The following is a 12911-nucleotide window of genomic DNA, read 5'->3' as shown; positions in this document are numbered from 1 at the left end:
CCTCATTTCTTTATATTTTCCTTCCAAACAGCCAGACTTTCTTGTAATCTTTTAAATTGGCCTTGAGCAGTAGTTCTCCAGGCTTTGGCTGCCTTTTCACTCATTCAATCCAGTTCTTGTATCCGACAAGCCACTTAGTATTGACCTATCACCCATTTGAGCATTAAAAAAGGCCTTTAACTCAGGGGATGAACCAGTGTTGTGTCTACACCGAACAGACAGGCTACTGTGGACACACGCAGCACTCATATCAACACAATAAGGAGCCTCATCCGCTATTCTCAACATGTGTCTCAGTGATTTTAACAGTGTTATTTCTGCATCACGGGCTGCCTCCTGAACAACTGGTGAAAAAGACATACTGTAACTGGTTTCCACATTTTTCGGTGAAAAACAGCAAAGATAACCCCGTTTGACAGAGAAAATAGGATGTTTGCAGCAACAAGGTGTCGACACATAACAGACAACTGAGCAAAGAATCAATTCTAAATTGTATCTTTACGTACTTCGTTACTAAAAGACCCATTTCTTTAGTTGCATCTATGAAAAACAGCAAAGTTAACACACTCTGACAGACAGAAAACAGGATTTCTGCAGCAACAAGGTGATTCCCAAAGAGCTGTTAGCTGAAAACCTGGCATATCTCAGCATGGTGTGCAGTGTGTCCTTAAAACATTTGAGGAAACTGGACAAGTGGAGGACAAAAGAAGAAGTGTCAGGCCTAAAGAAATATCTACAGCAGATGAACAGGATCTGAAAGTGATGTCCTTAAGAAAGAGGAAAAAATCCAGCAAAGACCTGACACAGGAGCTGAGAGATGCATCTGGACCTTCAGCTGATCCATCTGCTGTTGGCCCAAGCCTTATCAGAAATGGGCTCCATGGAAGGGTGGCTGTCAAGAAGCCGTTCTTAAGGAAGGGAAACAGGGAGAAAAGGCTGAGCTGTGCCAAAGGACACAAGAAGTGGGCTGAAAATCAGTGGCAGCAGGTCTGATGGAGGGATGAATCCTCCCCAGAGCCCGGAGCTCAACATTACTGAAGCAGTGTGGGATCATGTTGGCAGAGAACGGAACAAAAGGCAGCCCACATCCAAAGAAGAGCTTTGGGATGTCCTTCAAGAAGCCTGGAGAACTATTCCTGAAGACTCCTTAAAGAAAGGACAGAAAGCAAGTCTATTAAACCATATGCTGATGGTGAATGTATACAGATATATCTGAGGCGTTGTTCACACTCATTTAGGAAAGTATGAGGGTGTAAAGTAAGAAATGAGTTACCCAGAGGCTGAGTGACGCCTTCCCAGTGTTTCATTTGTCTGACTTACACTCTAAACCTGAAAATAATTCAAAGCTAATTTAGGAAATGTTCTTTTTTTCAAATATAGAAACCATTAAATGTTTGTTATTTGATGGGATTAATTGATTTCTGGATTTACTAAAACAGTTTTCTCGCTGTTTCAGCTGTTCTTGTATGTACTTTTATCTTCAAGCGTCATAGTTTCTTTGTTTTTGACAGTCCTGCTTAAAAAAGGCTTATTCAGTGAAATAATCAGTTGTCGTGGTGACATGATTTATTGTGTCGGCTCTAAAAGGCTTAAGGTTTAAGTTAAAAAACACTCGGATTGGCGATGGTTCTCACCTGTTGCCAAAGTGTCTTCTCTTAAAGGAGAATTCCGGCCATTTTACAAACATATCCCATCTGTTGGAGACCCAGGAAAGTTGGCCAAAGGGAAAACCGCGAGAAATTTTCATGCCCGCTGCGCAAAGTTGGCCAATTGCGCTGATTTCCATGAAAGCGGGCTCTTTCGGGCAAGCGTTTAACCTTTTCTGAGGCTTGATCACAAGCTGTAACTCAGTTCCTTTTTCTCTTTGTCTTGCAGTTATAAATGGGAGGCTATGGACCAAGATAACAAAGTGAAATACACGCTGAAGCTCTGCGACTCTTCGCCGGCCACCAGCTGTGGGCCCAGCACCGCCGTGTGTGCTCAAGACCTCGCCACCAAAGTGGAGCAGTCAGTCGGTGAGTCCCGTACCTGTTATCAGCCAGGTGTGCTGGTTTTATATGCTTTTTCTTTACAGGCTCAGTCTCTGATTCTGATCGGCTGTATGTCACCGTTAGATGTGTCAGAACGTCAGTAAGACGACCTGGAAGTAAGGAGTTGGTTTTGATGCGAGAGGCTCGGTTTTTTACGCCACAGCTGTGCTCTGTTTTCTGTGCTTTTATCAGCTCTGCTGTAAAGTTAAACAGCTGTGATGTGATCATCGTGTCACCTTTGCTCTGCCAGTGAGTAAACTGTGAAAGAGGAACCCACCTCCTGCGCTCGGATCCGGCTGCATCATATTTGCTTAGCCAGAGATGAGTGTGTTTCACAGCATCTGCTGACTAGAATGAATCACCTTTGACCAACGAGTCGCTCTTTTCTTAATTGATCCGTTCGGGTTTTGAGTAGCGAGGCGCACGTGGGCAGATATACACATCTAAATCAGCACGAAGCACGACATCAGGACGGTCTTAAACTGAAGGTTCTTGTTGACAGCTGCCTGCAGCCTTTACAGTGGAGCTGGTTTCTCTGTGCAGAAACAATGCGGACATTGTTGAGATCATTTCTGCTTGCAATCCTCCGGAGAATCCACAGAGAGCCGGCGTGCACGCTGTGAACAGTAGCTGCCTCATAGTTGCTTCTGCTTGCCTTTAATTGCTTTCCACTTTTGGTTTAATATCATGGATCCACATAAACATTTGAGGCGCAGATATAAGTGTAAAAACAGACCTTATTATGGATGCCTCATTCTGCATTCTCTGATATTAAAGCAAACTTTCCGTATCCTGTCTGACATCAACCAAGCGACTCCTTCAGGGCTCTGAAATGCATTCTTAATGTTCTTTATTAATCAGTTAATCTGACGAGACTAGAAATATGCAGGAACACTGAAACAAATGGCATTGGAATTCCCAATTCCCTAGAACTCAAGGACAAGTGTTCAAATTCCACGATTCATTCGTGGTCGAGTCGAGCAGCGATCTTCCCTTTCAAGGACTGAAACGATGACATGGTGATAATAAGAACATAAGATCCTGGATCTTAGTGTGTGAAAACAGAAAACTTTAGACATGCATGTGTTGGGATTGAAGGAGAATAACATTTTACTGCTTTTTTTCTTGATTTTCTTTAGTTGTGGGCTTGTTGGAGAGTTTCATAACAAACATATCTGCCCTTTTACACGTGAATATGTGTTCCTCCCTGTGGCTGAGGATAGAAAAAGCATCCTGACGGCTGTTTTTTGTTTCAAATGCTGCATCAGGCAAATGCAAGCCACTGACAGCAGGAGGTTTGGATGCTAATCAAACTGATGTTGTTTGGATCAGTCTGTCAGTGCTTCATCAGAGGCCTGATCTCTGTGCTGATCAGGCTGGATCTCCTGCTGTGTGTGTGTGTGTGTGTGTGTGTGTGTGTGTGTGTGTGTGTGTGTGTGTGTGTGTGTGTGTCAGCAACATCTTCATCTGAGTTGGCCTCTCTATAGAGCGTACACACCTACAGCACTTAGAAAACTTGATGACGGCCTCATTCAGCACGGCTGACACAGTTGCAAATGAATATCAACGTACATTAAAATGCTTTTAGTCTCATCAAGGATCTGCGTTCCCTTCCAAAGAATCTGTGGACTACAGACATTAAAATCTGGCCAGAAAAATCAGGTTTTCTGATGCACAAAGCAAAGACTGGAAGCATCTAAAAGTCTCTGTGCCTGGTCGTAGTTCAGAGAGGGATTTGTCAGCAAAATTAAGGTGTCAAAGTCTCAAATCGACATTCTGGTTTGTACGAACATCTTTTCCGCCTTCAAACATCTGTAATAACAACTGTAAACATGAATGAGATGATAGTGTAGAGTCCACTGTGCAGCCCTCCCTCCTGAAAACATTCTTTACCACTTTATCATGCTTTCTGATAAGCTTTGTTCTTTTATGTCCTCAGTTTATAAAAGTGTCTGAACATTTGACTGGTGCGCAGGTTACAGATGTGATTTAACCGTCCATCAAAACATTTATATTCAAATTATTTTAACATATTTGGAGCAAACTTTGAACATGAAGTCGCTTTCTGCACCAGTTTCAGCTGCAGAATAAACCTGTCATTGTTCCTTTAAGGCTGCCACATCTGGCTAACATCGAACCCTCATAAACACGCATCTTACCCCACATGTGTTTGTTCTTTTTTACCTAAAGTGGCTGTAACCCGTGTACTTTCACATGACCGATGACTCAGATCTTCATACTTTGATTCAGACGAGCCAGCAGCTCTCAAAAGATTTCTTTCGTGGCGTCAACAAATTTTATGATTACTCGTTTTAGTTGTTTTAATTGCAAAAAATGCTAAAAGCTTCTGCTGTTTTATGTTATTAAAGTTAGATGTCAGATAATCACCGGTACCACCTTCTCAGATATCAGTACATGGTTTTTCTGTGACTGATAATAAAATTTAGATGTCTTTGAGGTTTTAACTATTGGCTCAATAAAATAAAGACTTAATGGAAGTAAACAAGCTGTAGATTAATGAACAGTGAAAAACAGCAAATTGCAGATATGATAAAGGAAAACATCTAGGGTTTACGTCTTAGTCACAGAGGCAGAAGGTCCAACTCATCACCTGTGAATCTGACGTTTTCTCTGCTTCGACTTCATGTTTTTGGAAAGTATAATTTGTTTTCTTGTTAAACACCTCCATTTTTAATTCATTCACATTGTTTTATCTGAACAAGCCTGGCTTTATTACCCTGAATACTCTCTTTTTGTTTGATGTTTCCACATCAAAAACATATTTACTTGCTCATTTTCTCTCCCAAAGGTTGAATACCACCTCCAGGATTTTGCCTCCTGGGGTAAGGGCCCCTCTGATTTAAAAGCCCCTGATTAAAGATTTCTTTATCTCAGGGGACCCATTATAGTTCATTAACAGACACATTTATCTTCCAATTCCTTGGTTTTAAAATAAAAACACTGAAGAACAGAACTTGTAACAGGAGTAAAAGTGTAGCTTTTTATTCCAGCAGTGTTAAAAATTAGATCATTTGGCGAACTGACTGTGATTTCCCAACTTGAGTGCTGTCTCTGTCTTTTTGTTGAGTCCTGACGGGGTCAGCTGACTGTCAGAGTTATTCCCACGCAACCTTCCCCTTGTTGCATATCAGTCTTTGGTGCTTCTCAGTCAGAGCATGTCATTCCAGTCAGATTCCTGACTGATGAGGCGCCGTGTTGCTTTTTAAAAGCCGTGCGCTGGTGACTCGTGTACTTTGTGGGCTTTGTTTACAGCTTTCCTTGTTAGTCTGTAAAACTTTAACGAACCCAATTTTATGGAACGTGAAGTAACCAAAGAAAAGGATAAACATGAGCAGTGTGGTCAGCTGAGTTGGCGTTTAGTCACTCTGGCTGACTTATCACATGACCCAGGAACATATCATCAGGCTCCTCGGAGGAGTAACAACAGGAAACTCAGGCTCTTCTTGTTTTTTTTTTGTGCTGCTTGCTCGAGGCTTTATTCCTGAAACCACAGACTTCACTGACACGTCGACATCACTGTTTTTCTTCTGTCTTCTGGTGTAAACTATCACTTTAGTGTACATAGCATTCAGAATGGATTATATTTATATATATTTAGGCAAATTATATTCTTGTGGGTCGTTTTAGTTTCTGAACAGACACAATTATCTTGGCCCAGTCTGCTGGTGAATTCTGTGTAGTGGTGGCTGTTCTTCAGCTTTCTATATGTTGGCCATCTCTCTGGGATGGTTGTTGTTATGGAATATGGTGACGCTGGAGGAATATGGCTTCCTGGTTGCCTTTTGCTGTATGTTTGCATTGCTTTGCACCCTTTCTTCTCTGTGTTTACATGTGTAAACATGTTAGCTCAGTAGTTTGGCCACGACAAGAGCGTACCATCTGCCTCCAAAGGATTTTAAAGCTTTTTGGCATGACAGTGTTGGTTATAGCTACGTTTAGTCCATTCTGCTGGAGTAAATTATGCTGCCTGATGTTTATGTGTACTTTGATAATGACATTATACACTTTTTTTAAAATGCATATTACCTAAAAATGCTTCAATATACAGTAATAAACATTAAAATTTATATTCTAAGGTAATTAGTTGTCAGAATATTCAGTTGCCATTTTTGATTCTGTTTCAGAGTGGAAAGAGGCAAATGGAAAAATAAATGTATAAATAAAAACATGATTTAGTAGATGTTGGATTTCCTCTCTATAAGCCGCCTCATTCTTGTTGATATCTGGCCGAACACTGAGCGCATTTATATGACACTAGAAGTCAAAATTTGGCTTTTAAAATGCATTTAAACATTTGAGTTTGACCAAAATCAAGCTTTTAAAAAAACAAACCCAGGCGTTATGGTTTGAGTTTGAATCTACGAGGCTCAGATGGGCCCAGGCGCTGAAGTCCAAATAGATCTGCTCTCATCGACATATTTTTCAACTCTTTTGTCGGATGGCTAAAAGTGTCAGAACTTTGTGTGAAAATCAGCCCATTAAGACTAACCGTGGTCACTATCAGCATTTCCAGACTGCCGCTCTGCTCTAATAAAATCCTGACTTTTATAGCCACGGCGCCATCTGACAAAATCACCGTCCAAGCAACACCATGAAGACGGCTGATCAGTGACCTCAGCTGTACTTATGTCCCATGATCTCCTACAGAGAAAGTGTTTTGACTGTTTTTTTTTTTTCTCCCAGAATTCACAGCGTTTCAGCATCAAACATTCTTGGGTTGAAAACTCGTTTCCTCTTCAGTTTATGTGAACTGAGAAGTGGTTGTTCATCCGATTAAATGAAGCTGTGACCACAGCTCAACAGACATTTTATCAGCAGCAGAAAAGCTTCATCTTGCATTCTGAGTATTTTTACCTTTAGTTCTTAGACATTAGACGTACGTTTTGGTGATGATGCTTTACTTAGTAAAGTTTTGATTGGAGGATGTGGTCGTCTTCGCATTAGCTTCACAGAAAAGTGGCAGAGAATCGACATCTGAATCCATGTTTACTCTGCTTTGTTTTGTGTGTTCTGTCTGTTGCTTCCAGCCTGAAATATGAGGGATAAACGTTGAATCTGTTTCAGCTGAGCGGTCTGAGGGCACAGACGGCTCAGTCTGCAGCAGCTTTCAGTGTTAGTAGGTCACGCTGCTGGTCAGTTACAGGCCGTTATCACAGGACAATAAAGGATTGTGTCCTCCTTTGATAGCAGCCTGTCCAATCACAGGGTTCAGAGCACACACATAAACACGCATCAGTTCTTATGCAAGCTTATTCAACACCAGTATTTAAGATTTTAGCACACAAAAATGAGCATGAGAACTAGAATGAAGCCACCAATTAGGTTTAAAGTTTCTCTTTCCTGATTGTCGACACACCTGAGTGAATTTCTTACATCACCACATTTCCAGATGTCAGTTCCTCTCACAGTTTTTCATGTGCGTGACCAGCAGTGAGTTAATCTCACTGCCTGACTCTTAAATCTAGTGAGAGCCTCTGCGTGCACATTATTTCCCATAAGAGTCAGTTCTGAGATGATTAATGACGACCCTTTACTGACACTGTGGTTAAAATAGCCTGTGTGGCGTTTGTGAGACCCCCACAGAGTTTCCATTGACCTGCCGGGTCACAGGTTGGTGGGTTAACATGTCAAACTGTCTGCTATAACAACCAACCAGGATGAAAAACCTGGGAATGAGAGCCTGTGTATATGTGTTTATTGGATGAATTCAGAGATCTTAATCACTTTCCATGTAAGCAACCACACCGAGTCATTTTTACATACTTATAATTTGGTAAAGAAGCTTATAAAAGGGGAAAAAAAGCTAAGCACACCTACAGATAATGTCATTTTTTTCTAAGTATATTCCAGCTTAGCGGGTGTTTCCATTCTTTTGTGTTATAATACGTTAAAAGCCCTAAAATAATTCAGTTTTAATGTTTCTCTTTCTTCGGTCTCCAGGTGACTTATCCCTGCAGAGGCTCACCGGCACCGTGCTCGATTACAACAACACAAAAAAATGTCCTGGAAGCGAAAACAACATTCAGACCAGCATCAGCTTCCAGTGTGGGAAAACCATGGTGAGACTCCCACAGATTGATGCTTCTCTGAAAGCCGGATATGTAGCAATACTTGTGTGTTAGCTAACACCTGTGCTGTTCTGACAGTTTTCATTCCAATAGTACTCCATTTTATCCCTGCAATCTTGTTTAGTAGTGTGATGATTTCTTGGTCACAGCCTCAAACTACTCAAGATCTGAGCACACACCCACTGAAGCCTCGTAAGAGTTCAGATAAGTTGCCTCTGCCGGTGTAGCAGCAACGTTGACTAAGCGTGAGCTGTGGATTTTAAAGCTTTGAAAGAGCAAACGTTGCAAAGTGTCGTCAGGTTTTATCAACAAACATGGAACTGCTGTGAGGTTTAAAGTATTGCTAAATATTAAAAAGTGCAAAATAATTCGACTTTACATGGTTACAAGCTGAACTTCCTGTTGAAGTGTGGTGCAACTGTGGTGTGCCTTGTTGTTTTTCATCTCTAATCGCCAGTGAACGTGTTACGTCTTGATAGTTTTCACACAGAATGTCTCACTGAAATGAACATAAAGCAACTGGAATTGTTTCTTCATATAACTGTCTCCATCTCAAAGAATCAGTGGATGGAAATTAGTCAGAACATTTTTGCTCACTTCCACAGAGAGGATGCATGTGTGTGTCTCTTTGTGGAAAAAACCCACCACTAAGCTGAGTGGTGGGTTTATGTTAAAGTGTCATTTCCTGTCACATCACAGAGAAAAGACAAGAATTTGATCGGTGCAGATTTTAAAGTGGAGAAATGAAAGTGGCTTTCCTCAAAACTTTGCAATAATCATTGAAAGCTGGAAAGAAGAACTTATAAGAGCAAAATGTAGATGATTTGTAATGGAAATTGAGCTCTTCTGCACTGTTTCGACATCAATATTCATCATTGTTTGTGCAAAAAGTTTCAAAGTTTCATGTTTTAGTTGCCAGTTAGGGAGATACTTCTCTGAATGAGTCATTTTAACTTGTGGAATATGTAGAATAGTATATTTCTAATTAAATTCTAACATTATTGATCTTTTATGAGCAACAGTTACCTGGTCCCTTTGCATTCAGATTATTCTGCTCAGAGTGTATCTGCTGGTTATAAATCAGTGGCTTGTTTCAGCTGAATATGTCACAGCACTGAGAATGAAGCTCAAACTGCATCGGGTCTTAGTCTCAAAAAAAAAAAAAAAAAAGTTGAAGCAAATGATCAAAATCAGAAAGAAGTTGACGCGGTTTCCTGAGATCGGCTGGTAAAATGTTTGCCTCCAGTAGCAGACTGTGGCTGCTCTCAGCTGTCAAAGTGGGCAATAAGTTAAACATTTATTAAGAAGTTTATTTCCATCGTAGCATTTAAAGAAGAACAATCATGGGATGGTTCTCTTTTTTGGCCCAGTTTGCCGCCCTTGTTACTACCTTTCTTACTCGTGTTCCTGTTTGTTTTTTTTGCCACAGGGTACCCCAGAGTTTGTTGCTGTGTCTCAGTGTGTGCATTACTTTGAGTGGAAGACCTACACCGCCTGCAAAAAGGACAAATTCAAGCCACATAAAGAGGTTTGTGGTGGAACATGCGATGGGCGGCCTGACTTACGAGCGTACACCTAAGAATGAAACTGTCCCCACATCTGTTGCAGGAATCGGAAACGATGACAGACACAGAGATGAAAGCTAAAGCTGTGTCACATGCTATCGTAATGATTGGGTTCAGAATGTGTGAAATTAATTAAAGTCGCTCCTTTAACAAAATGGTTTAAAAGTTAGTCTTTCTTTGAATGAAAGCCACCCAAAAGTTTTGGAATTATTAGTTTGATTATGACACTTTAATGTGTTTTGAGGAGGGATTCCTTCACACCCGGCCTACTGAAATATAAGGTGCCTTTGAAGATACATCTGTGCTGCAGCATCAACCATCCTGTCTGTCCAGGTGCCGTGCTACGCGTTTGATTCAGATGGTAAGAAGCATGACCTCAACCCCCTGATAAAAGTCAAGGATGGTTATTTGGTGGACGACGGCGATGACACCATCGACTTCTACATCAACATCTGCCGAAGTCTCAGTAAGTTTCCCCCGAGCCCAACACTGAGCCTTTCCTTGAATTAGAAGCCTCTCAGATCTGACCTGCGAGACGGATGAAGCCATCTTAGCTTGGAAATGTTCCGTTGTCAGCTGTACCGAATAGTATGCGTCTTACAGCCTCAGAGGGTTTAAGAGCCCAGTAGATAAACTATAATTGAGGGTAATGTTCCAGCAGAGTTGGCTGAAGGCTGTATGTGCAGCACGCACTTTTTATCCAACAACTTTATCCAGTTCAACGCTGGTCTGAAGCAGCTTCTCAGTTGCCTAAACCTCGCCCCTCTAAACAAGCATCTCTCTGTTTGCCTCATTAGTTCAGCCTGCTCTCAGGAAAAAAATTAGCAACATTTATTTCAAGTCGTATTTCTGCCCAGTAGATGAATCCAAGTTGAGTCTTCTCTCTATTTTTGGGTTTCTTCCCACTTCTGAGGGATATATCTGCATAATAAGGAGCTCGATCCTCCATGTTCACCAGAACTGACTCGTCTAATAGCTCTCTAAAGGTTAACTGAGGCTGCCAAATTGTCACATTTCTCTTCTGCCTTCATCTCGTGCCCTTTGTCACCCTCCCTCAGACAGTCCAGATAAATCGTGTCCAGAGGGCTCTGCAGCTTGCCTCATCACCAGTCAGGGTTTCTTCAACATGGGCTCTCCTGCAGATCAGCTGGAGCTGGTGTCCAGTGACAGGTACCTTCTTAATATGCCAGTAAAAAGGAGGCTCTGGACTGTGCTCTCTGTTTAAAGCATGACTTGGGAAGGATTTGTAGCTCACTATGTGGAGGAATAGTTTCTGTTCTGAATTAGTTTTGATGCTAATTGAAATCCTCGTTTAGCAGAAATTAATTTTTTTTCCTCCTGCTTCTCACATCCTGTCCTCCCCAGCTTGAGGCTACAGTATAAAGTAAGTCCCGGCTCGTCGAAGCCGGAGTTCTGCGAAGAGCACGAGCCCGCCGTCAGCATCACTTTCATCTGCCCGTCGAGCAGACATTCGGTGGGTCACACAGCCGACAGGACTTCTGAATTGCTGGATTGTTAATGTCTGCTTGCTTTGCTCTAATTTGGTTTTGTGTTTGTTTGGTTTTCGGCCTCACAGGGCAGCGCCCCTAAGATGGTAGCCAGTTCCAACTGTCGTTATGAGGTGGAGTGGGTGACTGAGTATGCCTGTCACAGAGACTATCTGGAGAGCCATACCTGCAAACTGACCAGCGAACAGCATGACATCTCCATCGACCTAACGTCTCTTATTCTGAGCTGTGAGTCGATCATTCTTAGAACCAGAGGCTAAATCCTGCAGCCAAAGACCACCTTCTTACTTACTGTTAGTGATATCATCTACTGCAGAAATTCTTTTCAGCATTTGAACCATTTTCTTACGACTTAGAAGCACCAACAGTACTCTTAAAGGTTGCTTTTTTTTTTTTTAGTATTTTCCTTCCAATCAGCCAGACTTTCTTGTTTTTTTGTTTTTAAGCCACTTAACACTGACTTATGAATCATTCGAGCATAAAAAAGGCTCCAAACTCCAGGATTGAACCAGTGTTGTGTCGAAACATAAAGACAACTTGGCAAAGAAGCCATTTTAAATTGGATCTTTAGGCACTTTGTCACAAAGACGCATCATCTGTTCCCATTTCTTTAGCTGCATCTGTGAAAAACAGCAAAGATAACACAGTGTGACAGACAGAAAACAGGATTTCTGCAGCAACAAGGTGATTCCCAAAGAGCTGTTAGCTGAAAACTTGGCATATCTCAGCATGGTGTGCAGTGTGTCCTTAAAACATTTGAGGAAACTGGACAAGTGGAGGACAGAAGAAGAAGTGTCAGGCCTAAAGAACTATCTACAGCAGATGAACAGGATCTGAAAGTGATGTCCTTAAGAAAGAGGAAAACATCCAGCAAAGACCTGACACAGGAGCTGAGAGATGCATCTGGACCTTCAGCTGATCCATCTGCTGTTGGCCCAAGCCTCATCAGAAATGGGCTCCACGGAAGGGTGGCTGTCAGGAAGCCGTTCTTAAGGAAGGGAAACAGGGAGAAAAGGCTGAGCTGTGCCAAAGGACACAAGAAGTGGGCTGAAAATCAGTGGCAGCAGGTCTGATGGAGGGATGAATCCTCCCCAGAGCCCGGAGCTCAACATTACTGAAGCAGTGTGGGATCATGTTGGCAGAGAACGCAACAAAAGGCAGCCCACATCCAAAGAAGAGCTTTGGGATGTACTTCAAGAAGCCTGGAGAACTATTCCTGAAGACTCCTTAAAGAAAGGACAGAAAGCTGTCTGAGAGGGTTCAGGCTGTGTTGGAGGAGAAAGGAGCTCAGAGCAGATATTCACTTTAGAGCTCATTAGAGTTGGACAAATTCTTTTTAGGAATAAAACCAAGACAAGACAGAAATTTAGGAGGAAAGATTAGTTGTTTGCTTCAGATGCTGACAGAATAAATCCTCAGAGCTCAGAGCTACAGTTGGCTATCTGAAGGTATAATAGGAACTTATTGCTTACAAATGTACGTCCAACCTGTTGGCTCATGATGCTGCAGTCAGAGGAAGTTCTTCATGAGTGAACTTCCTGTTTTTCTTCCGACTCATTGTTGTAAGAGACTGTCGCAGCCTGTGACACGTCTGGCGGTTTACTGATGTCACCTAATGTTAATTCAAGCTGTTGTTGACATCCAGTTCAGGAGCTGCCAATTTAAAACCAAAGCTGATGCCTGTGATTCAGTTAGCCTGTAGTCTTCATGTTGCTGGGG

The 12911-nt window shown here is 41.9% G+C and overlaps 1 protein-coding gene across 3 annotated transcripts in view; it reads left to right on the top strand.

Moving 5' to 3' along the window:
• Positions 1-12911, top strand: part of igf2r (insulin-like growth factor 2 receptor) — a 43765-nt gene that overhangs the window by 1580 nt on the left and 29274 nt on the right. For all 3 annotated transcript variants that reach the window (XM_075459476.1, XM_075459475.1, XM_075459474.1), the window contains exons 2-8: positions 1876-2015; positions 7992-8110; positions 9549-9647; positions 10018-10150; positions 10743-10854; positions 11050-11158; positions 11261-11420. In XM_075459476.1, the coding sequence (XP_075315591.1) occupies positions 1876-2015; positions 7992-8110; positions 9549-9647; positions 10018-10150; positions 10743-10854; positions 11050-11158; positions 11261-11420 (872 nt within the window). The remainder of the gene's footprint in view (positions 1-1875; positions 2016-7991; positions 8111-9548; positions 9648-10017; positions 10151-10742; positions 10855-11049; positions 11159-11260; positions 11421-12911) is intronic.

This window comes from Odontesthes bonariensis, chromosome 24 (genome assembly GCF_027942865.1).
Source record: "Odontesthes bonariensis isolate fOdoBon6 chromosome 24, fOdoBon6.hap1, whole genome shotgun sequence".
NCBI lineage: Eukaryota > Metazoa > Chordata > Actinopteri > Atheriniformes > Atherinopsidae > Odontesthes > Odontesthes bonariensis.
Note: the sequence above shows the minus strand (reverse complement) of the source record. Positions and strands in the feature narration are given on the sequence as shown.